A 27,288-nucleotide genomic window follows, 5' to 3' on the forward strand; every position below is an offset into this window, starting at 1 on the left:
TGCAGAACCAGGTTAGAGGGAGGAGTAACAGACTGGGGACATGAAGTGACAGTTCACACCCATCAGGGACTCACACAGGGCTCACAGTCAATAGGAAGAGAGAGCACACAGAGAGAGGTAATGTGCTGATTCAGTCTTATTCGTTGCATGGCAAAAATAAATATGTATTTTTTAAGTGCTTGGAAAAAATGGTCAACTCTGGACATAACTTGAAATGATTTAACAAAACGAGTAACTCCTTATTCCTTGGTAGAAACAATTGTTACTTTGTTTGTTACAATGACTCCCCATGTGACTTAGGTAAAAAGTATGTAATTACTCCGTTACCATGTGGATTTAAATAGATTCCAGACAACTAGGGTCAAATAAAACATTACTAGGACTTTGACATCTTCTCTCCGTGCATTCAATTACAGTTGAAAACAATGTGCTAAGAAGGTTGTAACGATTATAAACGTGTCATGAAGAGATCATGTCAGATGTTAGGAATGCCGATGAATTCACAGCTGGCAATGGGAGGAATTGTTATGGTCATAGTGAAGAACAAGAAGGCCCGCACACTGTTGAAGCTCCCTATTCTCCACTTTATTGACAACGTTTCGATCCGAAACGGATCATCATCAAGTCAAACTGAGTGCTCACTTCAAAAAACATGAACATTTCATCTCACATGATCACTGCGCACGACGCATGGTGGGCGTGGAAACAATTCAATTTTGGGCACAATCTATCATAATTCATCACAGAGCTACGTATATATGGTCATATGTATACTCTTTCTGTGCTCCAGACGTGTGGACACAGACAAGGAGGCCATAGAAAGAGGTGAAAGTCGACAGACCCCGGTGTTGTGGTTGATTCATTGAGGCAGTGGAGGCAGGATGTGGGTCCTCATCTGGGCAGCTCTACTCTTCTCCCTGGCAGAGAGAGCAACATGTCAAAGTAGGGTCCCTTTTATCATTAAAGTATTGTCAATATTGAAATCATTACTATTTGTATAGATGTGGTAAGGCAATTAAAACACATTTTAATCTAAACTGATTCTGTATCATCAAAAATGTTACGGACAAGTGAAGTAGTATCCAAGTGTGTCCTGTGTTACTCATGACTATTCATTTCCCTCTATCAGATGAGGCCCCTCCAGCAGCAGCTCTATCAGCTGCAAACACAAACAGCATCATCTTCAGTCCAGAAAAAATAACAGCACAGACTGGCCTATGTGCTGTTATTTCATGTAATTTCACTCACCCTGATAGCGTCAAGCTTAACATGGTGGTACAAATATGGTACAAATTCCCTGATAAACATATCATTTTCCATTCCAAAGATCCCTCTAAAGCTCAGGAGGGTTATAACCATAGAGTGTCTCTACTGGAGACAGACCTGACAAAGGGGAACTGTAGTGTGATCATCAACGACATCAGAAAGAATGATGCTGGACAGTATCAATTAAAAATCATAGGAGGAGCAGTTAGATACCACCAGAAAATGATCATCACAGTGACAGGTACAGCATGACTATGTACACTGTGACAAGTACAGTTAGATATGTACACTGACTGTAACATACAGGTACATGCCTCCAATTCACAAATGCCAAGATCCCCCTCCCCAAGTCTCCCTTTCCAAAGTCTGCTTTTTTATAAATAATGGTGGAATTTTTGGGGCATTATTGGGAGCAGTTTAATATGGGTCTGATGATGTTTCTCTGATGTCTGGTACACAGATGTTAAATTCACTTCTGAGTTTGTATTGTCTGTGTCCAGCTCTGACCCAGGAGCCCTCCGTGTTGATTCCTACTCTGACAGAGGGAGAACCAGCTACTCTGACCTGCACCGCCCCGGGGATCTGCTCTGGAACTCCTCCTAACATCACATGGACATGGAGAGGGACAGGAGACAACATCACTGAGCTCAGAGACAACACCACTATACAAAAGAGAGAGGATTTGACCAGCGTCACAACAACCCACTTCTCAATTCTGACCTTTACCCCCTCAGCTAAGCATCACGGCACCAAGGTCACGTGTCTGGTGACCTTCAATGGCAGCGTCACCACCAAGAAGACACTGAAATTGAATGTGACACGTAAGTACTGTACATTATCCGACCTTGTGCTTCAGCAGAAATTAATTGGGCAGAGTGAGAGAGAAGCTGCAAGTCACCCTAAAATAATAATAAGAAAAGCATGGGTGTAAAGATATAAGTTAAGATACTTTGTTTGAGAGCCACAGCTTCCCAGTCCCACCCAATATGAATGCAAAATATAGGATGTACAGTCGTGGCCAAAGGTTTTGAGAATGACACAAATATTAATTTCCACAAAGTTTGCTGCTTCAGTGTATTTAGATATTTCTGTCAGATGTTACTATGGAAAACTGAAGTATAATTACAAGCATTTCATAAGTGTCAAAGGCTTTTATTGACAATAACATGAAGTTGATGCAAAGAGTCAATATTTGCAGTGTTGAACCTTCTTTTTCATGACCTCTGCAATCCGCCCTGGCATGCTGTCAATGAACTTCTGGGCCACATCCTGACTGATGGCAGCCCATTCTTGTATAATCAATGCTTGGAGTTTGTCAGACTTTGTGGGTTTTTGTTTGTCCACCCGCCTCTTGAGGATTGACCACAAGTTCTCAATGGGATTAAGGTCTGGGGAGTTTCCTGGCCATGGACCCAAAATATCGATGTTTTGTTACCCGAGCCACTTAGTTATCACTTTTTCCGTATGGCAAGGTGCTCCATCATGCTGGAAAAGGCATTGTTCGTCACCAAACTGTTCCTGGATGGTTGGAGAAGTTGCTCTCGGAGGATGTGTTGGTACCATTCTTTATTCATGGCTGTGTTCTTAAGCAAAATTGTGAGTGAGCCCACTCCCTTGGCTGAGAAGCAACCCCACACATGAATGGTCTCAGGATGCTTTACTGTTGGCATGACACAGGACTGATGGTAGTGCTCACCTTGTCTTCTCCGGACAAGCTTTTTTCCGGATGCCCCAAACAATCGGAAAGGGGATTCATCAGTGAAAATGACTTTACCCCAGTCCTCAGCAGTCCAATCCCTGTACCTTTTGCAGAATATCAGTCTGTCCCTGATGGAGAGAAGTGGCTTCTTTGCTGCCCTTCTTGACACCAGGCCATCCTCCAAAAGTCTTCGCCTCACTGGGCGTGCAGATGCACTCACACCTGCCTGCTACCATTCCTGAGCAAGCTCTGTACTGGTGGTGCCCCGATCCCGCAGCTGAATCAACTTTAGGAGATGGTCCTGGCGCTTGCTGGACTTTCTTGGGTGCCTTGAAGCCTTCTTCACAAAAATTTAACCGCTCTCCTTGAGGTTCTTGATGATCTGATAAATGGTTGATTTAGGTGCAATCTTACCTTCAGCAATATCCTTGCCTGTGAAGCCCTTTTTGTGCAAAGSAATGATGACGGCACGTGTTTCCTTGCAGGTAAACATGGCTGACAGAGGATGTCACGCCCTGGCCTTAGTTATCTTTGATTTCTTTATTATTTTAGTTAGGCCAGGGTGTGCCATGGGGGATGTATGTGTTTTGTATTGTCTATGGGTTTTGTATGTTTATGGGGCAGGGTTTAGTCTAGGTGTATGTATGTCTATGGTTGCCTAGATTGGTTCTCAATTAGAGACAGCTGTCTATCGTTGTCTCTGATTGGGAGCCATATTTAGGCATCCATAGTCATTAGGTAGTTTGTGGGTGATTGTCTATGTCTATGTGTAAGTTGCCAGTGTCTGCACTTATTGTTTGTATAGTTTCACGTTCGTCTGTTTGTTGTTTTGATTAGTGTGTAAAGTGTTCGTTTCATTTCGTTTTCTAATAAAAAGAAGATGTATTGCTATCACGCTGCGCCTTGGTCCTCCTCTCTTCCACAATGTTACGACGAACGTGACAGAATCACCCACCAACGTAGGACCAAGCAGCGTGGGAAAAAGCAGCAGCAGCGATCGCAGGACTCATGGAATTGGGAGGAAATTCTGGACAGCGGAGGACCCTGGGCACAACCTGGAGAATATCGCCGCCCTCGTGATGAGCTGGAGGCAGCTAAAGCCGAGAGGCGGTGGTATGAGGAGGCAGCACGGAAGCGAGGCTGGAAGCCTGAGAGTCAGCCCCAAAAATGTCCTGGGGGGGAGGCTAAAGGGGGTGGCGAAGTCAGGTAGGAGACCTGTGCCAACTTCCCGGGCTTACCGTGGAGAGCGAGAGTACGGGCAGACACCGTGTTATGCGGAAGAGCGCACGGTGTCTCCTGTACGTGTGCATAGCCCGGTGCGGTACATCCCAGCTCCTCGTATCGYCCGGGCTAGAGTGGGCATRGAGCCAGGTGCCATGAAGCCGGCTCAACGCATCTGGTCTCCAGTGCGTCTCCTCGGGCCGGTGTACATGGCACCAGCCTTACGCATGGTGTCCCCGGTTCGCCAGCACAGCCCAGTGCGGGTTATTCCACCTCCCCGCACTGGTCGGGCTACGGGGAGCATTCAACCAGGTAAGGTTGGGCAGGCTCGGTGCTCAAGGGAGCCAGTACGCCTTCACAGTCCGGTATATCCGGCGCCACCTCCTCGCCCCAGCCCAGTACCACCAGTACCTACATCACGCACCCACCAGGCTTCTAGTGCGTCTCCAGAGCCCTGTTCCTCCTCCACGCACTCGCCCTGTGGTGCGTGTCTCCAGCCCGGTACCACCAGTTCCGGCACCACGCACTAAGCCTCCTGTGCGTCTCCAGAGCCCTGTGCGCCCTGTTGATCCTCCCCGCACTAGCCTTGAGGTGCGTGTCCTTAGCCCGGTACCACCAGTTCCGGCAACACGCACCAGGCCTACTGTGCTCCTCAGCCGGCCAGAGTCTGCCGTCTGCCCAGCGCCGTCTGCGCTGTCCGTCTGCCCAGCGCCGTCTGAGCTACCCGTCTGCCCAGCGCCGCCTGCTCTGCCCGTCTGCCAAGCGCCGTCTGAGCTGTCCGTCTGCCCAGCACCGCCTGCGCTGCCCGTCTGCCCAGCGCCGTCTGAGCCGCCCGTCTGTCCTGAGCCGTCAAAGCCGCCCGTTTGTCCTGAGCCGCTAGAGCCGTACGTCAGTCAGGAGCCGCTAGAGCCGTCCGTCAGTCAGGAGCTGCCAGAGCCGCCCGCCAGTCAGGAGCTGCCAGTGCCGCCCGCCGGTCAGGACCTGCCAGAGCCGCCAGTCAGCCAAGAGCTGCCAGAGCCGCCAGTCAGCCAGGACCGGCCAGAGCCGTCAGTCAGCCAGGACCGGCCAGAGTCGTCAGTCAGTCCGGAGCTGCCCCTCAGTCCGGAACTCGCGGTAAGGGTCCTCGCTCCAGAGGCGCCACCAAAGCGGGTTTGGACTATGGTGGAGTGGGGTCCACACCCCGCACCCGAACCGCCGCCGTAAGAAGGGCCACCAGGACCCTCCCCTTCTGTGTCAGGTTTTGCGGTCGGAGTCCGCACCTTTTGGGGGGGGGAACTGTCACACCCTGGCCTTAGTTATCTTTGTTTTCTTTATTATTTTAGTTAGGCCAGGGTGTGACTTGGGGGGATGTATGTGTTTTGTATTGTCTAGGGGTTTTGTATGTTTATGGGGCAGGGTTTAGTCTAGGTGTATGTATGTCTATGGTTGCCTAGATTGGTTCTCAATTAGAGACAGCTGTCTATCGTTGTCTCTGATTCGGAGCCATATTTAGGCAGCCATAGTCATTAAGTCATTGTGGGTGATTGTCTATGTCTATGTGTAAGTTGCCAGTGTCTGCACTTATTGTTTGTATAGCTTCACGTTCGTCTGTTTGTTGTTTTGATTAGTGTGTAAAGTGTTCGTTTCGTTTCGTCTTCTAATAAAAAGAAGATGTATTGCTATCACGCTGCGCCTTGGTCCTCCTCTCTTCCACAATGTCACGACGAACGTGACAGAGGAAGAACAATGATTCCAAGCACCAGCCTCATTTTGAAGCTTCCAGTCTGTTATTCAAACTCAATCAGCATGACAGAGTGATCTCCAGCCTTGTCCTTGTCAACACTCACACCTGTGTTAACGAGAGAATCACTGACATGATGTCAGCTGGTCCTTTTGTGGCAGGGCTGAAATGCAGTGGAAATGTTTTGGGGAGATTCAGTTCATTTGCATGGCAAAGAGGGACTTTGCAATTAATTGCAATTCATCTGATCACTCTTCATAACATTCTGGAGTATATGCAAATTGCCATCATACAAACTGAGGCAGCAGACTTTGTGAAAATTAATATTTGTGTCATTCTCAAAAGTTTTGGTCATGACTGTACATGCTTTGATTGAGAAAATATGCTTTTTTTCTTCAGAGGATTCTTAGTATTCTGAGCCACTTCTAAAATCATACATGCTTTGTTCTCTTCATAGAGGAAGCATCTAAAGACATCTTGGCTATGCTGTTGAACCCACCACTGATTGCTGCATTTGTGATTGGTGCAGCCCTCTCAGCCACCATCAGTTGTATCTTCCTGTGTTTGACAGGGAAATGTAAAAGGTACATGCATTCTATTACTGAAGTACAGATACTATTCACTGAGTATGTTGTTTTCAAAATCAATTGCAGATTGTCTTACATATCTATATTTACTATCAAGAACATCAGATTAATTGTCAAAAGTGCCAATGCCTTTCACCATATTGTAATGGAAGTGCTTGCTAACCCCTCCAAAATACAGTTATTGAGTAATTTAATTTGTAATATTTTCCTTAGACGCCAAAAGAGGACCCCAAAGGACTTAGACTCCAAAAGCCCTTTAACGAACCTGGAAATGGTGGCATGTGAAGACCAACAGGTGCAGTATCCGTTTTTATTTTTTCAGCTTTACCAACATTCAGTTAGCATTGACATGCCAACAGGAGTTTACAAGACAACACGAACAGGTCTGGGACCACCAAGCTAACAAAAGACTCCTAACACAGTGATTTATGTAATGTACTCCATAGAGAGATGCAGGACAGGCAGTGATGGGCGAACTGACACATCTGCAGGTGGAGCTGAGGGAGGGAACTGAAAACGGAGGGCTCCAGACCAGTGGAGCTGCGGGACACTCTGCCCCAGGGGAAGAACCAAAAGAGGTGCACTACGCCAGTATCAACTACTCCCTACTGAAGAAGAAGACTCCTGAGGAGGCAGAGAAGAAGACCACTACCACAGAGTCAGAGTACGCCGAAATCAAACAAGAGAAGAAGAATGAGGGGGGAAAAGATGGTGGAGAGGGGAGTGGTGTGATGGAAGAGGTGGAATCGGAGAAAGGGGAGGAGATGATAGGGAAGGACGTGGAGAAAGAGAACGGTAAGCCAGTACGAGAGACAGATGAAGATATAGCGCTTTACTCCAACGTCAAGGCTATTATTGGTGGAGAGTGACACAGCAATTTTGTCTAGAAACGTGGGAGATAGCACACAGTACTATGGCTTCTATTATACAGCACTGCTGTGTTTTCTCATATTCCAGACTGAATGTTTTCTGATGATACAGAGACTTTGTTTAACTGAAACTACTGTAGGTAATAGTTTTGGTACTTCTTTATTTTTCAGCCCTGTGTCAGCCGAAACAAGTATTTGTGGGGGAGGGTTATACATTTTTTTTAAGGAAGTTAAGGTAATGTTACTTTTGTAATGATTCTGTTTGGTGTCATCATGGGGAAGGACAGATAAAGACGTGGTTTGGAGAAGTAGAGGTCAAACCATTTCTCGTTTTTCTCCTCTGTCCTTTCATGTTTTGGCATTTTGATTTAACCCTAAACCTATATATTGAGGCACTACCTTAATTTTGATGGTTGTGTGTATTTATACATTTATGAGGAAAAGGAAGGAACCCACACACTGCTCTTGATAGTACCACTGATCTTTAATAAGCTTTTGTGAGTTTTTTAAAATAGCACCATTATGTAGACCTAGCCCCACCCACATCCGTTCCACGCATCGAATGGGGTTGGAGGCGAAGGAAAAACAAATCAGTGCTACCAAATATAACAATGTGCATTTCATATTCATACATAAAACGTATTAAACACGTCTGTAAAACCACAATGAGGACATCAACGTACCAAGCAAGTTTTCATAAATCATTGGATAAGAAAAACGTCAGAGTAATCTGAAATAGGGGCATACTTCATTTTTCATCTTCATTAAGACCTTAAGGAAATCATTTCTGGAGGGTGAAAATCCCAAAACATTCTCTTTTGCTCAGAGTATTATTTATCTCACCTCCCCTGTCTGATATCTTAACCTTCTCTATGCCACAAAATCTAAAAGGTAGAAATGTCATGTTTTAGGTCATTAAAATGTACTGCAACTGTCGTTTCTCCTAATTTTATTTGTATGTTCACTGATTCTCTGTTTGAGAGAACGAGAGGGTTTTACCTACATAGCACAGCCCACATGGACATTTAATAATGTAGATAACATGAGTGGTGGCAACACAATCTCACATTCAATTCGTGCATTTGTGTACATAATGCATTTCAGCAAATTTCGTGCGTTTTTGTGTTGCTTAATTCGTCCGAAAAGACACAAATTTAACCAGTAGGCTCCAAGCCTTTGCAACAACCATAGACGCGACAGCCTATATTTCATTGTTGTTCTTCTTTATGGCTAATTCATCGTTATGAATTTACAGAAATGTTGTCTTCATTTAATCTTGTTTTAAAATGTGTAGTTGTATGCCTATATGTACTGTTTTAGACTTGCTGAACAGAATTTGTGAGAAAATACACACATTTACGTGCGACTTAATTCGTGGGAAAATGGTTTTATTAATGCCAATGCAGTTTTCTATGCTTGATTTCGTTTAATACTTTGGGATACTGGTGCACTTGTAATCAGAAAGGGCCTTTTTCTCGTATAGGCAACAGTACACGGTTTTCTTCATTACGCATTTCATATTTCGTGGAGCCTAAATTACACAATTGTCTTCATAATGCATGTATTACATGTTAAACAAGTTAATGTAAAATAATGAATTATGTTGGCTTACACTTATGGCACTTCCAAGGCCTTTCCATGATGATTATTACCGTCATGTCAATCATGTTATATACGCTACTGTGACGCGTTCAAACAGTTAGCAAGTCAGAATGTCAGTTTCCTAGTACCGACGAGCACTTAAACGCTGTATTATGCTGGCTTCATATTCTCGTGGGAAATGGGAAGTTGTAACTCCGACATGATTGTGTTCAAGTGCTTTTGAATTCGGAACAATGTTTAAACCAGTAAGATTGGCAACATCATTTTCCATTTCCCACTTGTAATTCCTATTTGGAGTGTCATTCAAGTGAAACTTCCCAGTCGGATCTAGGAATTTCCCGAGAACTCCGGTAGCACTTGAACAAGGCATTCGTATATGTGTAATAGACAACAGTAGGGTCTGGGTCGCAGGGTGTCCAGCCCTCATACCCATTCTCGACCACCGCAGAGCGAGTGTCAGTAGCCTACTGTGTGTCCGTGCATTCAACTAGTATAATTATTGTTTGTGAAGTAAGTATGGTGATTATTATTAAGGTTCTGGTCGTCTGAGATACCAACAGGCTATACAACAAACAGTATAACTATAGAATTAAGAAACTAAAGTAAATAAAGTAATAATGAAATAAATGCACAAAATAAAATATAACATTGACAAATGTTTGGTTGCTTTAACATATCTACACAATTCTATTTTCAAGAAGCGGTACCAATGTTTAGCCTACGTCCAATGTTTAGCCTACTGTCTTCAGATGTCATATTCGACTAGTAGTTGTTCTGAAATGTTTATTGCTTGCCTACATTTGACTCCGTCCTCTATGTTTAATATAATATAACACACACACATTAATTATTAATTTTGGGTATCCTATCCTGACGTGAAGTTTGTTCTATGGAAAGTATTTGACTCTGGCCACAAAATTAAGGAAATTAAACCCCCCCCCCCCCCCCCCCCCTATAGAACCAACTTCATGTCAGGATAGGCAACCAAGATAAATCATTAATGTATGTGTGTTATATTAAACATATAGTAGGGAGTAAAATGTAGGCAAGCAATAAACATTTCAGAACAACTACTAGTCGAATAAGACATGGGAGAGATTACTTAACTTGGCAAAGAGATTTATTTATAGACTAACACACTTGAAACAAATAGCCAAACTGAAAACTGCAGACATTGCTAGTGCCTCCCCCGCGATCAAACCGACATAAAAAATATAATGAAACGCAGCCTAACGTGATCAGAAATCTCAACTAGCAAGCAAGTCGCAGGAATGAAGAATTAAGTGCGTGCGTGTTCACGCGAAGGGGGGGGGGGGGGGGGGATTCTGGCAGGGGGGGAGCTTTTCGGGCACAATCGCTAGTATGTAATATTATGGAGTTTGATTTATAGCTTTTTACGACATTTCTCAAACCACTATACATTTTTACTGATCTGTCAAGGTTTTCAATGAAAATCTTAGCTATAGGCCAAGCGAGCTAGGCTTTAGCTAGCGAGCTAGGCTACAGTCTATGGAGTTACATGGTGGGTGCAGGGTTTTTCTCTGGCAACATCTACACACCTGATTAAACTAGTTTGAGTGGTTAATTACTTTAATCCACGTGTGTCAAACTCCTACCATGGGAGGTCCGAGTGTCTGCAGGTTTTTGCTCCAACCTTGATTGATAAATCAAGGTCACGAATTACTAAGGAACTCTGCTCACCTGGTTAGGTTGTCGAGGTGTTCATTGAAGTGAAAAACCAGACACTCGGTCCTCTGTGGAATGAGTTTGACACCCCTGCCTAATAGAGCTAAACTCAGCAATAAAAATAAATGTCCTCTCACTGTCAACTGCATTAATTTTCAGCAAACTTAACATGTGTAAATATTTGTATGAACATAACAAGATTCAACAACTGAGACATAAACTGAACAAGTTCCACAAACATGTGACTAACAGAAATGGAATAATGTGTCCCTGAACAAAGGGGGGGTCAAAATCAAATGTAAAAGTCCGTATCTGGTGTGGCCACCAGCTGCATTAAGTACTGCAGTGCATCTCCTCCTCATGGACTGCACCAGATTTGCCAGTTCTTGCTGTGAGATGTTACCCCACTCTTCCACCAAGGCACCTGCAAGTTCCAGGACATTTCTGGGGGGAATGGCCCTAGCCCTCACCCTCTGATCCAACAGGTCCCAGACGTGCTCAATGGGATTGAGATCCAGGCTCTTCTCTGGCCATGGCAGAACACTGACATTCCTGTCTTGCATGAAATCACGCACAGAACAAGCAGTATGGCTGGTGGCATTGTCATGCTGGAGGGTCATGGCAGGATGAGCCTGCAGGAAGGGTACCACATGAGGGAGGAGGATGTCCTCCCTGTATCGCACAGCGTTGAGATTGCCAGCAATGACAACAAGCTCAGTCCGATGATGCTGTGACACACCGCCCCAGACCATGACGGACCCTCCACCTCCAAATCGATCCCGCTCCAGAGTACAGGCCTTGGTCTCTCTCTCTGTCTCTCTCTCTCCCCTTCTCTCCATCCATCCATCCTCTGGCTGAATTTTAAGTGGAGACTCTTTCTCTTTCAATTCAGCTTTCTTCCCATTTCTTGTGTTTTCAAAACCCAAACCAGGTTGTAGTTTAAACATGCCAATCAACTGGAGGAGATTATTCAAAAATTGTAGCTTAAAATAAGTAACCAAATCCCACTGTCCCAGGTACTGTTTCATCTGTTAATTAACAACACTCACTATGCACCTGAGGCTATGGCAGGTAACCTATATCTAGGTTACAATAGTAGTCAACAGTTAGTATGACACATTTTTACATTACAGTGTGACATGTGGGGTAATGTTAAAGCCTCAAGCTTAGTTTTAGTACCAGGCAAGGTCCATTATCAGATCTGACCCATGTGATTGAGTCATTGAAACCCATGTCACCTTCAAACACACACACAGCACTTCTTTAATGGGTTTGAGAAGGGTCAGGGCTTGACGTTTAATGTGAACTCAACGTCATCTCCTTAGTTGGCCAAACTCTCTTTATTAATTGCTATTGTTAGTAGAGTTTGTATCTCACAATTCAAGCCCCATGCCAGAGTGGACCTCCCCTGGTGCATTCCATCAGTCAAAGTAATGTGTATAGGGCTATTCTTTCTGACACTTTCAAATCCACCTTTCATGCAGAATGGCTCCTGGCACCAGCTGTAAGCTGTGTCCTAGTTGTAACACATCAATAGGAGTCGCATCAAAGAAGTGCCTGTTCTGTGGTGCAACAATTAAGCTAAAGGTCAAGTTAGATGCCCCAAAAATGAAGGCGACCGATGAATGGACAAATAAGACAATGAAGACTTGGAAGATATGCAACCTTGGTTAATGCAGCAAACAAGCTGGTAAGCTTTATTATGTTTTCCTCAAAAAAGATTTCTGCATTTCTAGCTTAGGGAAATGATCGGCCCTATGCACTTATTTGTTGTTGTCTCATTGTGTCATTTACACATATTCTAAGTCAGAACCGTCCAGAGTAGTGATGCTAGTCGGGCGGGCGGGTGCGGGCAACGATCGGTTGAAAAGCATGCACTTAGTTTTACTAGCATTTAAGAGCAGTTTGAGGCCACAGAAGGAGTGTTGTATGGCATTGAAGCTCGTTTGGAGGTTTGTTAACACAGTGTCCAAAGAAGCGCTAGATGTATATAGAATGGTGTCGTCTGTGTAGAGGTGGATCAGGGAATCACCCGCAGCAAGAGCGACATCGTTGATATATACAGAGAAAAGAGTCAGCCCGATAATTGAACCCTGTGGTACCCCCATAGAGACTGCCAGAGGTCTGGATAACAGGCCTTCCGATTTGACACACTGAACTCTATCTGAGAAGTAATTGGTGAACCAGGTGAGGCAGTCATTTGAGAAACCAAGGCTGTTGAGTCTGCTGATAAGAATGCAGTGATTGACAGAGTCGAAAGCCTTGGCCAGGTCGATGAAGACTGCTGCGCAGTACTGTCTTTTATCGATGGCGGTTACGATATCGTTTAGTACCTTGAGCGTGGCTGAGGTGCACCTGTGACCAGCTCGGAAACCGGATTGCACAGGGGAGAAGGTACGGTGGGATTCGAAATGATCAGTGATCTGTTTGTTAACTTGGCTTTTGAAGACTTTGGAAAGGCAGGGTAGGATGGATATAGGTCTATAACAGTTTGGGTCTAGAGTGTCAGCCTCTTTGAAGAGGGGGATGAGCGCGGCAGCTTTCCAATCTTTGGGGATCTCGGACAATACGAAAGAGAGGTTGAACAGACTGGTAATATGGGTTGCAACAATGGCGGCTGATAATTTCAGAAAGAGACGGTCCAGATTGTCTAGCCCAGCTGATTTGTACAGGTCCAGGTTTTGCAGCTCTTTCAGAACATCTGCTATCTGGATTTGGGTGAAGTAGAAGCTGGGGAGGCTTGTGCAAGTAGCTGCGGGGGGTGCGAAGCTGTTGGCCGGGGTTGGGGTAGCCAGAAAGAAAGCATGGCCAGCAGTAGAGAAATGCTTATTGAAATTCTCGATTATCGTGGATTTATCGGTGGTGACAGTGTTTTCTATCCTCAGTGCAGTGGGCAGCTGGGAGGAGGTGCTCTTATTCTCCATGGACTTTACAGTGTCCCAGAACTTTTTGGAGTTAGATGCAAATGGATGCAAATTTCTGTTTGAAAAAGCTAGCCTTTGCTTTCCTAACTGACTGCGTGTATTGGTTCCTGACTTCCCTGAAAAGTTGCATATCGCGGGGACTATTCGATGCTAGTGCAGTCCGCCACAGGATGTTTTTGTGCTGGTCGAGGGCAGTCAGGTCTGGAGTGAACCAAGGGCCATATCTATTCTTAGTTCTACATTTTTTGAAAGGGGCATGCTTGTTTAAGATGGTGAGGAAATTACTTTTAAAGAACGACCAGGCATCCTCTACTGACGGGATGAGGTCAATATGCTTCCAGGATACCCGGGCCAGGTCGATTAGAAAGGCCTGCTAGGGAGCGTTTGACAGTGATGAGGGGTGGTCGTTTGACCGCGGACCCATAGCGGGTGCAGGCAATGAGGCAGTGATCGCTGAGATCCTGATTGAAAACAGCAGAGGTGTATTTGGAGGTTAAGTTGGTCAAGATAATATCTATGAGGGTGCCCATTCACATATGGCATCCAGTGCACAGCTGGGAGTTGAGGAAGAGGTTAATTGTTTTAATTAGAAGCTCGAACTGTTTGGGCATAGACCTGGAAAGTATGACAGAACTCTGCAGGCTATCTCTGCAGTAGATTGCAACTCCTCCCCCTTTGGTAGTTCTATCTTGACGGAAAATGTTGTAGTTGGGGATGGAAATCTCAGAATTTTTGGTGGCCTTCTTAAGCCAGGATTCAGAAACAGCAAGGACATCAGGGTTGGCGGAGTGTGCTAAAGCAGTGAGTAAAACACATTTAGGGAGAAGGCTTCTGATGTTAACATGCATGAAACCAAGGCTTTTACGGTTACAGAAGTCAACAAATGAGAGCGCCTGGGGACACGCAGAGGGTTAACCTCCACATCACCCGAAGAACAGAGGAGGAGTAGGATGAGGGTTCGGCTAAAGGCTATCAAAACTGGTCGTCTAGTGCGATGGGGACAGATAATAAAAGGAGCAGATTTCTGGGCATGGTAGGATAGATTCAGGGCACAATGTACAGACAGGGGTATGGTAGGGTGCGGCTACAGTGGAGGTAAACCTAGGCATTGAGTGACGATAAGAGAGATTGCATCTCTGGACGCACTAGTTATGCTGGGTGAGGTCACCCCATGTGTGGGAGGTGGGACAAAAGAGGTATCTGAGGCATGTTGAGTGGGACTAGAGGCTCCGCAGGGAACTAAAACAATGATGACAACAGTATACAAGGCATATTGACATTAAAGAGAGACATAAAGTGAGGCATAAAGCAATCACAGGTGTTGATTGGGAGAGCTAGATAAGACAACAACGGGTAAGACAACAACAGCTAATCAGCTAAGACAACAACAACAACAGGTAAAATGGCAGTGAATGGGCAGAGAGGGTCAGTTAACTACACACAGGGCCTGAGTCTGAGGCTGGGGCCGACAGATAAAAAAAATAAACAAAATGGAGTACCGTGATTATTAAAGAACAGTCCAGCAGGCATCAGCTATGTAGCCAAGTGATCATAGGGTCCAGTGAACAGCAATAGATGAAACAGGGAAGCCGCTAGGTAGTCGTTACTATGCTAGCAAGCGGGAGACATGGCGTTAAAAAATAATAATGTTAGCAGGCCGGGGCTAGTAGAAGCGTTTGCTCCGACGTCCGGCAAAGGCCGGTTGAGGGCACAACAGATGGAATTACGTCGGCAGACCAGTCGTGATGGAACGGCAAAGGATCGACAAAGGGTCCAGGCCAGTTGGCAAAAGAGATATTGTATTTGGAGTAATTTAGTTTGCTAGCCGGGAGATGCGCCTGGCTCGCGGCTAACTGGTGCTAGTTTCGGGACAAGGGCCTTAGCCTCTATAGCCACTCGGTAGTAGCTAGCTAGCAGAGACGATCCAGTGCAAAGGTCCAGAGTTTACGGCAGGAATCCGGTGGTGTAGTGGATTCTAGTCGTGTTAGTGAAGAGTCCGGAAAGCTAGCTTCGGGGCTGGGCCACTCGGTGGCAGCTAGCTATCTACAATGATCTGGAGTAATGGTCCAGGGCTTACGGCATGAATCCAATGTTGTAGTGGAGAAAAACAGTCCGATATGCAGACTGGCAGGCTGGCAAGTATTATCCAGGCTAAAAGCGGCTGGTGTCTGTGCTAAATGTAAAGGCAGCTAGCAGTGGCTAACAATGACTAAATAGCTAGTAGCTAATTAGCTGGTTAGCTTCTGATGGCTAGCTTCTGATGGAGGTTCTGGCTGGCTATAAGGTCTAAAAATAGAAGATCTGTATCACATTGGGAGAGGCGGGTTGCCGGAAGGTATATTAAATTGAAAAAATGGAAAAAGAGATTGAAAATATATTTAAATATATACAAAAAATACAAAAATACAAAATTTACAGGGAGAACGACAAACCACGTCTGCACTGCTACGCACTGCACTGCTTCCAATAACTGGTTTAACAGCTGTCTCTTATACACATCTAGATGTGTATAAGAGACAGGGTCACATTTGATGCTGAGAGTCTATATACCAGCATTCCCGGGTGGGGGGGGGGGGGGGGGTCAGCTCTAGCTCACTATTTGAGAGACAGAGATACTAACGAATACCCACCAACAAACGTTATTCTAGAGCTAGCTGAATATGTTTTGTATAACTATTTCAGGTTTGATGATGAATACTATCTCCAAACGAATGGAACATCGATGGGCTCCACATTCGCTCCGAGCAATGCTAACCTTTATGTGGGTATTTTTGACGACCGTTTTGTTAATAATGAAAACAAAAATCAATTTTCGAATAAAGTCTTGAAGTGGTATCGACAATTTTTTGCATATGGGGAGGAACGGGAAAAGAGCTGTCAGACTTTATGTCATCACTCAATGACATTGAACCCAATCTCAAATTCACTATTGAATGTGACACTAAACGTGTTAATTTCCTCGATATATGGATTGAGAAATCAAATGGAACCATGTTTACAACACTGTATAGAAAAGAAACGGACAGAAATATTATATTACAGGAGGACAGTTTCCACCCTGAGCCATTAAAAAGAGGACTTCCAAGAAGCCAGTTTTTCCAGACTGCGCTGTATATGCCACTTCACAGAGGACTATCTAGAAAAAGCAGCGGAGATGCGCAATAGGTTATATAGACTCTAAGAAGAGTTTATTCTCCACAATGTGTGGATGAAGCTCTTCATTTGGCATTGGGGAAAACACGAGATGAACTGCTACACAAAAAAAACACTAGAGCTAAAGAACACTCTGTAATGTTCACAACCACATATACTTTGAACTCACGAAAAGTGGGAGATGCAGTCAAGAAACACTGGCATGTTAAATCCACGGACCCAAGTTTGCCTGCTGAATTTAAGAATCCACCACTTATTGTGTATAAGAGAGGTCGTAATCTACGCGATGAATTGGTCCATGCCAACTGCAAGCCACAAGAAAATCAGGCAGGCTCTTTTACGCCCTCTTCCAAATGGTAGCTATAAATGCAGAGGTTGCGCACAGTGCAACAATATGATGAAGTGTGAATATTTCTGCCACCCACATACAGGAAAACGGTTCCAAATAAATGACATTATTACGTGCTCCACCACCCATGTTATCTACATTATTAAATGTCCATGTGGGCTGTGCTATGTAGGTAAAACCCTATCGTTCTCTCAAATAGAGAATCAGTGAACATAAAAGTTCAATTAGGAGAAACGACAGGGATTATACAGTCGCAGTACATTTTAATGACCTAAAACATGACATTTCTACCTTTAGATTTTGTGGCATAGAGAAAGTTAAGATATCAGGTGATATAACTAATACTCTGAGCAAAAGAGAATGTTTTGGGATTTTCACCCTCCAGACATTATTTCCTGACGGTCTTAATGATGAAATGCCTATGTATTTTATGTTGTAAATTTGAAAATGAATTATGCCCCTATTTCAGATTACTCTGACGTTTTTCTTACCCAATGATTTATGAAAACTTGCTTGGTAGGTTGATGTCCTCATTGTGGTTTTACAGACGTGTTTAATATGTTTTATGTACACACTTTATTCAAATATTTATGAAATGCATATTGTTATATTTGGTAGCACTGATTTGTTTTTCACCTAGCCTCCAACCCCATTCGATGCGTGGAACGGATGTGGGTGGGGCTAGGTCTACATAAGGGTGCTAATTTAAAAAACTCACAAAAGCTTATTAAAGATCAGTGGTACTATCAAGAGCAGTGTGCGGGTTCCTTCTTGTTTCTCATCTTATRCAACTGTTACCATGCACCTGCAAAAAAAGATTGCTCCGATGTGTCAGTGCCTTATAAATGACTTTAGAAATGTGTAAATTGTTTGTTTTTTAAAAATATGTTTTAACTCTCATGTAGCATGATGTAGATTTACTACAGAAACCATAATGCTCTGTGTCAATATACGGTCTTATCTTGGTAAAGACAATCCTTAAACTAACACTATGGTGTCCCGTTTACATATGAATTCATCAGAGGAGGCTGGTGGGAGGAGCTACAGGTGGACAGTCTCATTGTAATGACTGGAAAAGAAGGGATGGAACGGTATCAAACACATGGAAACCATATGTATGATTCTGTTCCATTAATTTCATTCCAGCCATTACAATGATCATGTCCTCCTGCAGTTCCTCCCACCAGCCTCCTCTGTAATACATGGCGTCAGAAGTTGGATGTCTATTTTTTATCTCCACAAATTGTATTCGACAGTGATTATACAGATGGTATGACTGTAGACAACAGTAGAGGTTTTCTATAGAACTAATCCAGTTCATTCAACATGATGTATCTGTTCAAGATCATATCCTTTAAACAACCACTAGATGGAGACATTCCATTTGAGATGATAACTGCAAAGCTACATGCAAAGCTACATTACCTACTTCGAAACCCATTCTCAGTTCAAGCTTTTATCATAATATTCATTTATCAGAAAAGGAAACTGATTTAAGGTGATCTCAACCATCTGCTGGTGTAAGTGAAGACAGAACAACAGGCTCTGATTGGAAGGCAGATGTTTCAAATTAACCCTGAAATCCTCAGATTTTGGCAGAGGTTTCTTACTTTCATGGATATCTGGATATCCAGGCATGAGGCCCTGGTTGGAAACTCACCTCTGACTAAGTATCGATAGAGTAAATGAGAGCATTATCTTGAAAGTGAAACATATTTTTTTTTACTGAGTTACACCCTACTTCTTCGTTTTAATACCAAACTGTGAAACGTGTTGAAGAGGAGAAACTAACCTGTTACAATCAAGGAATTCTTAAAGAGCTACCGAACAAACCCACATACAAACACCTGTGTTATTCCTGAAGTTTGGATGAAAAGAAAATGAAGATAAGAAACATGTCCCTTTGCTGTTAACTGTTCATTTACAGATGACATCACCTGGACTCTGTCATGTGTGTTGCGTGTACAGTATGTGCTCACACCCATACTAGATTAAGGGTGGGATTACAGGATTAGAATCTTCCACTCACAGTACAGGGCCTGTAAATAGATCTAGCAGACACAGTCAGCACACTTCACTTGTATTGAGGATATATCTGCTATTGATCATTAGATAAGGATGTATTTCCCTTTCAAGGTCTGCCCTTAGATTTTTTCATCCAGGTCAAAGGTAAGGCATAGGCAGTAGCATACATTAGTACTGTAAACCAGACAGTTAGTTGGAGCTAAGATTGTGTGTTTGTTTACACAACACTTACCACTTATTCAATACTGTAATTTGACCAATTCGTTACATTTTTATTCTAATCATTTAATCTGAGGAAATGTGTTAAAATACTGTGTTGTTGTGTTCCCACTTAACCCCAATTGATTAAGCAGTAAAGGATTGTGTTTCCAGGTCCTCGAGGACTGCGCTGTATGTTAGCGTTTGTTCTTGCCTTCTCTTCAGAGACTAATAAATACCTCAGTATTAAACTGTGTAGACATAACAATTGATCCATTACGTGCCCAAGAAATATAATCCTCCACTATTAAGATGTGTGTTCCTATGTGTTGGTCTATGCTAATGACCATCCTCTCTCACAGCCATGGAGGTGGATGTTGTATCTCACAGCCTAAACCTCCTGGAGACTCTCAAAGAGTCCAACGAGAACAACAAGCTGTCAGATGTCAAGGATGCTGTGGAGGACTGGCCGTGGCAGGAGAGCGGGGGCCCGAAAAAGTCTGCATTCATCAACGCCCTCCGCGGCCTGGGGCCTGAGGATGATGGAGCCGCCCTGTCCCCCTGCCCCACTCCTCCAGGGGAGATGGCCATCTATCCCAACCCCAAGCACCCTGACTTCAGGCTCTGGGACTTGCCGCCCACCCCCGCAGCCTCGCCCTTTGAACCAGAAGGGTACATGGAGCGGGTGAAGTTCCTGCGGTACAATGTGGTGGTCATGGCATTCACACAGAGTCTCCAGGCCAACAGCGTGGCAGTGTTCCTGGAAGCCCGCTCTATGCAGAGGGACACTGTGTACTTTTCCCTGCTGGCCTCAGAGAAGGACACAGAAAAGGGTCTGGAGGAGAGGCGGAATGCCAGCCTGGAGTTGATGAAGGCCCAGGGGGTGGCCCTGCCTAAGGTGTTCCTAGTGAGGCCCTCCTGTCTGGAGAAACTTGACTTCCCAGGACTCCTGGAGGAGATGGAGAGGGACCTCCCAGAGATCCGGGCTCACGCCCTCCTCCTGGCCCTGCCCACTCTCTCCCCAGTCCTGGTCACCCAGAAGAGGGACGCATTCAAGGCCCTGGTCTGGGCGGCCGCGTCACTATCTGGAGGGGTGTCGGCCATCCCCGTGCCCCTGGTGGCCTCCATGGTGGACGCCAGAGTGGGTGTGAGGATCCTCACCAAGGCCAGGGCCTCGCTCTGTCTGGACGACGAGTCTGTGGAGCGGTTGGCATGGCAACGCCGTGTGGATCCGGCACGGCTCAAAGCCCTGCGGACGTGTAACTTGTCGGTTGAAGTCACTAAGGGTGAGGTAAATCTTCGGCTGGCAGCGGCAGAGAAGGAGTTGACCACAAACACGACCCGGCTGGTGGAGATGGCCATGCCCAGGCACGCCCGCTCAGCCGGTCGTTCCTTCACTACCATGCTGCAGGCTCTCAATGGGGCCATCGATGAGATGGGGGTTGACGAAGAGAAGATACTGGCTGCTGCTGGTATAGGAGAGGGGAAATGAAGGAGGTAAAGAGGAGGGCTAAAAATACCTGGGTCATATTCATTAGGTAGTGCAACAAGTCGAGCTAAACTACTTTTATGCTCGCTTCGAGGCAAATAACACTGAAACATGAATGAGAGCACCAGCTGTTCCGGACGACTGTGTGATCACGCTCTCCGCAGCCGATGTGAGTAAAACCTTTAAACAGGTCAACATTCACAAGGCCGCAGGGCCAGATGGATTACCAGGACATGTACTGCGAGAATGCGCTGACCAACTGGCAAGTGTCTTCACTGACATTTTCAACCTCTCCCTGTCCGAGTCTGTAATACCAACATGTTTTAAGCAGACCACCATAGTCCCTGTGCCCAAGAACACTAAGGTAACCTCCCTAAATGACTACCGACCTTTAGCACTCACGTCTGTAGCCATGAAGTGCTTTGAAAGGCTGGTCATGGTTCACATCAACACCATTATCCCAGAAACCCTAGACCCACTCCAATTTGCACAACAGATCCACAGATGATGCAATCTCTATTGCACTCCACACTGCCCTTTCCCACCTGGACAAAAGGAACACCCATGTGAAAATGCTATTCATTGACTACAGCTCAGAATTCAACACGATAGTGCCCGCAAAGCTCATCAATAAGTTAAGAACCCTGGGACTAAACACCTCCCTCTGCAACTGGATCCTGAACTTCTTGACGGGCCGCCCCCGAGTGGTAAGAGTAGGTAACAACACATCCGCCACGTTGATCCTCAACAAAGGGGCCCCTCAGGGGTGACACAACAGTGGTCCGAGCACGGCCCCATTCTCATCGACGGGGCTGTAGTGGAGCAGGTTGAGAGCTTCAAGTTCCTTGGTGTCCACATCACAAACAAACTAACATGGTCCAAGTACACCAAGACAGTCAGGAAGAGGGTACCACAAAACATACTCCCCCTCAGGAGATTGAAAATATTTGGCATGGGTCCTCAGATCCTAAAAATGTTCTACAGCTGCACCATCGAGAGCATCCTGACTGGTTGCATCACTGCCTGGTATGGTAAATGCTCGGCCTCCAACTGCAAGGCACTACCGAGGGTAGTGTGTACGGCGCCAAGCTTCCTGCCATCCAGGACCTCTATACCAGGCGGTGTCAGAGGAAGGCCCTAAAAATTGTCAAAGACTCCAGCCACCCTAGTCATAGACTGTTCTCTTTGCTACCGCAAGTGATACCGGAGCACAAAGTCTAGGTCCAAGAGGCTTCTAAACAGCTTCTACCCCCAATCCATAATACTCCTGAAAATCTAATCAAATGGCTACCCAGACTATTTGCATTGCCCCCCCACCCCCACCCACCCCCCACGCTGCTGCTACTCTCTGTTATTATCTATGCATAGTCACTTTAAAAACTCTACCTACATGTACATATAACCTCAATTACCTCAATATTTACTAACCTTCATGTCTTGAAGTAATGATGGACAGTCATTTCTCTTCACTTATTTTAGTTGTTCTTGCCATAATATGGACTTGGTCTTTTACCTAATAGGGCTATCTTCTGTATACCACCCCTACCTTGTCACAACACAACTGATTGGCTCAAACGCATTAAGAAGGAAAGAATTTCCACATATTAACTTTTGACACGGCACACCTGTTGATTGAAATGCATTCCAGTTGACTACATCATGAAGCTGGTTGAGAGAATGCTAAGTGTTGAAAGCTGTCATCATATAGCTGACAGGTGTCTTATTTTTTTAAGCCCTTAACCACGTGTGTGTAACGGCTTTCGTCGGTGGAAGAAGGAGAGGACCAAAGCGCAGCTCAGGCGGCGCTGGACAGATGGGCAGCTCAGGCGGCACTGGACAGACGGGCAGCTCAGGCGGCGCTGGACAGACGGTCAGCTCAGGCCTGCCGAGGCGCACTGTAGGCCTAGTGCGTGGTGCCGGAACAGGTGGTACCGGGCAGGTAACACGCACCTCAGGGCGAGTGCGGGGAGCAGGAACAGGGCATACTGGACTCTGGAGGCGCACAGTAGGCCTGGTGCGTGGTGCCGGAACTGGTGGTACCGGACTGGGAACACGCACCTCTGGGCGAGTGCGGGGAGCAGGAACAGAACACCCTGGGTTGTGAAGGTACTCTGGAGACCTGGTGTGTATAGCCGGCATCCATTGTGCCGGAACTTTAACACATGTTTCAGGATGAGTACTAGGAACTGACACCGGTGGCATCAGACAGCTAACACGCTCCTCAGGGCGAATGCCGTGCATACTACGCCAAACCAACAGCTCTCTCTCTTCACTCTCCTCCAATTTCATCAACAACTCCTCGAATGTCTCATAATCTCCCCTCCATTTACTCTCCTCCAATCTGTCCAATAACTCCTCAACATTCTCAGACTCACACCTCAATTTCGCCGACTGCTCTGGTTCCATCCTCGGCTCCTTACGGTAAGCACGGGAAGTTGGCTCAAGTCCAATACATTTTTGGGGCTGCCTCTCGGGCTTCCAGCCGCGCTGCCGAGCTAGCTCCTCATAATGCCGCCTCTCGGCTTTCGCTGCCTCCAGCTCTGCTTTGGGGCGGCGATATTCACCCGGCTGTGCCCATGGTCTCTTGCCGTCTAATATTTCCTCCCATGTCCAGGAGTCCTGAGATTTAGGTCGCTGCTGCTGCTGCTGCTGCTGCTGCTGCCTGTTACCACGCTGCTTGGTCCTTTTTTGGTGGGTGGTTCTGTAACGGCTTTCGTCGGTGGAAGAAGGAGAGGACCAAAGCGCAGCGTTGTTAGTGTTCATCTTAATTTAATAATAATCAAAAAACTGAACACTACAAATTACAAAACAACAAAAGTGAAAACCGAAACAGTTATATCTGGTGCAGACACACAAAGACTGAGAACAACCACCTACAAAACACAATAGAACACAGGCTACCTAAATATGGTTCCCAATCAGAGACAATGACTAACACCTGCCTCTGATTGAGAACCATATCAGGCCAAACAAGAAACCCCACATAGAAACAGAAAACATAGATAATACCCACCCAACTCACGCCCTGACCACACTAAAACAAAGAAAATACAAAAGAACTATGGTCAGAACGTGACAGTGTGTGAGTTGTATATATATATATACACTGCTCAAAAAAATAAAGGGAACATTAAAATAACACATCCTAGATCTGAATGAATGAAATATTCTTATTAAATACTTTTTTCTTTACATAGTTGAATGTGCTGACAACAAAATCACACAAAAATTATCAATGGAAATCAAATTTATCAACCCATGGAGGTTTGGATTTGGAGTCACACTCAAAATTAAAGTGGAAAACCACACTACAGGCTGTTCCAACTTTGATGTAATGTCCTTAATAAACCTGTTAGTGTGTAGGGGGCGCTATTTTCACTTTGGGAAAAAATCGTGCCCAATTTAAACGGCCTCGTACTCTATTCTAGATCGTACAATATGCATATTATTATTACTATTGGATAGAAAACACTCAAGTTTCTAAAACCGTTTGAATTATATCTGTGAGTAAAACAGTGACAAATCTGAAATCGAGGCTCTGTTCCAGGGCCTGCTGGAATCAGCACGGTTTTACTCAGAAAGTATTGTACAGTACAGTGTGTCACGCCCTGGCCTTAGTATTCTTTGTTTTCTTTATTATTTTAGATGGTCAGGGTGTGACATGGGAAGTTTGTGTGTTTTGTCTAGTTTAGGGTGTATGTATTGTTTAGGGGTTGTGTTCAGGAGAGAGGTCTAGGAAAGTCTATGGTTGCCTGGTTTGGTTCTCAATCAGAGACAGTTGGTTATTGTTGTCTCTGATTGGGAGCCATATTTAAGGCAGCCATAGGCTTTAGGTGATTGTGGGTAATTGTCTATGTTCTATGTTGCATGTGTGCACTTAGTTCGGTTTAGCTTCACGATCGTTTGTTTTGTTCATTTTGTAAGTGTTTGTTTTTTCCCTTCATTAAAAGAAGATGTATTTTTCACACGCTGCGTTTTGGTCCTCTCTTCCACGTCAAGACGATCGTGACACAGTGCCTCATGTTCCTCATGTACAACAACCACACACACTACACATACTGTAAATTTGAACAAAACACCTGACAGATAAAGTGAGTCTAAACTCACTTCACAAATACAGTACAGCACAGTGCAGAATAGAAAATTGATACAGTACTTCCTTCCATCATCAACCCCAAATCACAAAAATAGATGCTTCTGTCTCTCCTGCTTGGATGGACATGCAAAAACAAATGCAAAGCCTGGCAGAAGATTGGGTTCCTCTTTTAGTTTCTCATCCTTATTTCTGAGAAGACTGATATGCTGCAGATATCTTTCACGAGAAAGTCATCACAGCGAATCCCTTCTGAGGTAAGAAGAAACAACTTTGTGAATGTTTGCTATTTTTTTTTATGTATGTCTACCCATTATAAAGTGAGAAATGTATCCTGGATACATGTTTATTTACGATCATACTGAGCTGATAATGGGACATACCTCATGTGCACATTGAGATAGAATGTTGCTAAAATGCTGTCAGTTCCACTTTAAAGTAATTATAAAGTGTCACCAATACATTTCTTATATGAAAATCTACAGTCATTTAGATATTTCTGTTTCAATGATATGGTAATAATGAGTGAGAGAGAACCAACAATTTCAAGATAGGATAATCAAATGGGAAGTGTAAACTTAAATTCCGGGCCTCCACCTGACGAAAGCTTTAGGAAAAACAAATTGTGTGTCGCCACCAAACAGGCAATAATATAGTACTACTGTACACTAGGCTACTACCAATCAAATTTGCAGTAAATGTACAAGTGAAACTTCTAAAACAGATATTATATTATTGTGGAAGGTTTTATTCATATAAGCTTTGCTTTCGAAGGCGAGAACATAAAATAAATAAAAATAATAATCCCCACATTTGGATAGGCTACAAATTATAAAATAAATAAAGTAATCAAAATAAGTACGAAATTAACCAAATAAATACAGTGCAAATAAGTTTTTAAGGCACACAACAGAATATTCTGGCATAGGCTATATTTATTTCGAATAAGACGCAGTGAATAGAGGCTTTGAAAATTAAACAAATATAAAGTGCAATGAAGAACCATTCGGCCTATTTTTCTTTTCATGATATATTAACCTACCTAAAGGTTTCTGGCAAGGAACACAATCATGTTCACCTTTTCTGGTTTAATAGACTGCAGAGTGGGGTAACAATATTGACTACTGTAGGTCTACTGAAAACACGTTCAGACGTGTAGATGCAAAGGTATTTGAGGACGATGTTGGCAAAGAGCGGAAATCGACCCTTATTCCCTCTCCACCACATCCTACCTACTGTTTATAATATTTATAGTAGGTGGGATGTGAGCTCTGCGCTGGCCCGCTGTTGTGCACTGAGTATGACCGTTTGCCTAGCTCTTCCAAGAACACTGCCCAGTGATGTCTTCTATGTTGAACATGCAAACTCGATCTCTGTTCTAACTGTCCAAAATCACCATTGAAAGGGTATCCTATCACCCTGCATGTCTACAACGTTTGATTACAAATCACCATTCAAAGTTATCAGTACCACATATCACCATATGATTGGTTTATATGTATTTATTTGCACACAAGAAAAAAACATTATTGGTAAGATGATTTCCACATTGTAGTCTAATGATTAGACTTTAAATCGGTGGTTTGTGCATGACACAGGCTGCATTACAGACCGTTTACTGATGCGCTCCCCCCTGCCCCATGTAAAAAATATATATATATACAAAACAATATATACAACGTTTGGACGATGTGTCATTCCAGATGTAACAGCATAGCTTCCGTCCCTCTCCTCACCCCTACCTGCGCTCGAACCAGGGACTCTCTGCACACTTCGACAACAGCCACCCACGAAGCATCGTTACCCATCGCTCCAAGCCGCTGCACTTGCAGAGCAAGGGGAACAGTTACTTCAAGGTCTCAGAGCGAGTGACGTCACCGATTGAAACGTTATTAGCGCGCACCCCGCTGAATAGCTAGCCATTTCACATCGGTTACACAGACATCGCCCAACCCTAGTTCATATACACCCCCAGGCCCATGAAGAATATTGTAACTATATTCGCACAGGACTAATAATACTAGAGAACGTTGGTTATGTATTTATTACCCCGAATGTCCGTTTTTCCAGAGGGCGATTCGGACTGAATTTGTTTTTTTTCAAAACTTCCCCCTGTAATTATTATTATTTTATATACATTGACAGCTATGACGGAATCCTGTCGTTTTTTTTTTCTAGAAGTGGAGATATTTCAAGAAGTCCTGGCGACAGGCTACACTGATTACACTGAAGCTTGGTTCCCAAGTTTCTAAATCATACAAAGCCATCGTTGGTATAGTGTCGCCAAAATATTTGAAATAAAGAAGTGTGATCATAATCATTAGGATAATTTAGCGATCGGCAGTAGAAAGCCCAATACGGACGGGATACATTTTACTGGGGGGGCTCAGGTATGGAACGCCGTTTT

The 27,288-nt window shown here is 44.5% G+C and overlaps 2 protein-coding genes and 1 long non-coding RNA gene across 3 annotated transcripts; 2 read left to right on the forward strand and 1 right to left on the reverse strand.

Moving 5' to 3' along the window:
• Window positions 1–563: 563 nt before the first annotated feature.
• Window positions 564–17,807, reverse strand: LOC111965182 (uncharacterized). Its single transcript, XR_002877482.2, has 2 exons — window positions 16,897–17,807; window positions 564–917 (listed from the first exon to the last, which is right to left on the reverse strand). It is a non-coding gene; the product is annotated as an uncharacterized lncRNA (long non-coding RNA).
• Window positions 1,078–8,733, forward strand: LOC111965181 (myeloid cell surface antigen CD33-like). The gene is made up of 5 exons (XM_023989213.2): window positions 1,078–1,507; window positions 1,767–2,087; window positions 6,364–6,490; window positions 6,707–6,788; window positions 6,940–8,733. The coding sequence occupies exons 1-5, from the start codon at window positions 1,105–1,107 to the stop codon at window positions 7,360–7,362; spliced, it is 1,356 nt and encodes a 451-aa protein (XP_023844981.1). The 5' UTR covers window positions 1,078–1,104; the 3' UTR covers window positions 7,363–8,733.
• Window positions 17,808–19,663: 1,856 nt separating the features above from the next.
• LOC111964673 (interferon-inducible GTPase 5-like) lies at window positions 19,664–20,791 on the forward strand. The gene has a single exon (XM_023988513.1). It carries the CDS (start codon window positions 19,664–19,666, stop codon window positions 20,789–20,791), a length of 1,128 nt encoding a protein of 375 aa, XP_023844281.1.
• Window positions 20,792–27,288: the final 6,497 nt, after the last annotated feature.

This window comes from Salvelinus sp. IW2-2015, linkage group LG6.1 (genome assembly GCF_002910315.2).
Source record: "Salvelinus sp. IW2-2015 linkage group LG6.1, ASM291031v2, whole genome shotgun sequence".
Lineage (NCBI taxonomy): Eukaryota > Metazoa > Chordata > Actinopteri > Salmoniformes > Salmonidae > Salvelinus > Salvelinus sp. IW2-2015.

Coding starts and splice junctions, on each gene's coding strand:
- LOC111965181 (XM_023989213.2), top strand. CDS start 1,105: ATGACTATTCATTTCCCTCTATCAGATGAGGCCCCTCCAGCAGCAGCT. Junction 2,088..6,363: donor ACTGAAATTGAATGTGACAC/GTAAGTACTGTA, acceptor TTCTCTTCATAG/AGGAAGCATCTAAAGACATC. Junction 6,491..6,706: donor TTGACAGGGAAATGTAAAAG/GTACATGCATTC, acceptor TATTTTCCTTAG/ACGCCAAAAGAGGACCCCAA.
- LOC111964673 (XM_023988513.1), top strand. CDS start 19,664: ATGGAGGTGGATGTTGTATCTCACAGCCTAAACCTCCTGGAGACTCTC.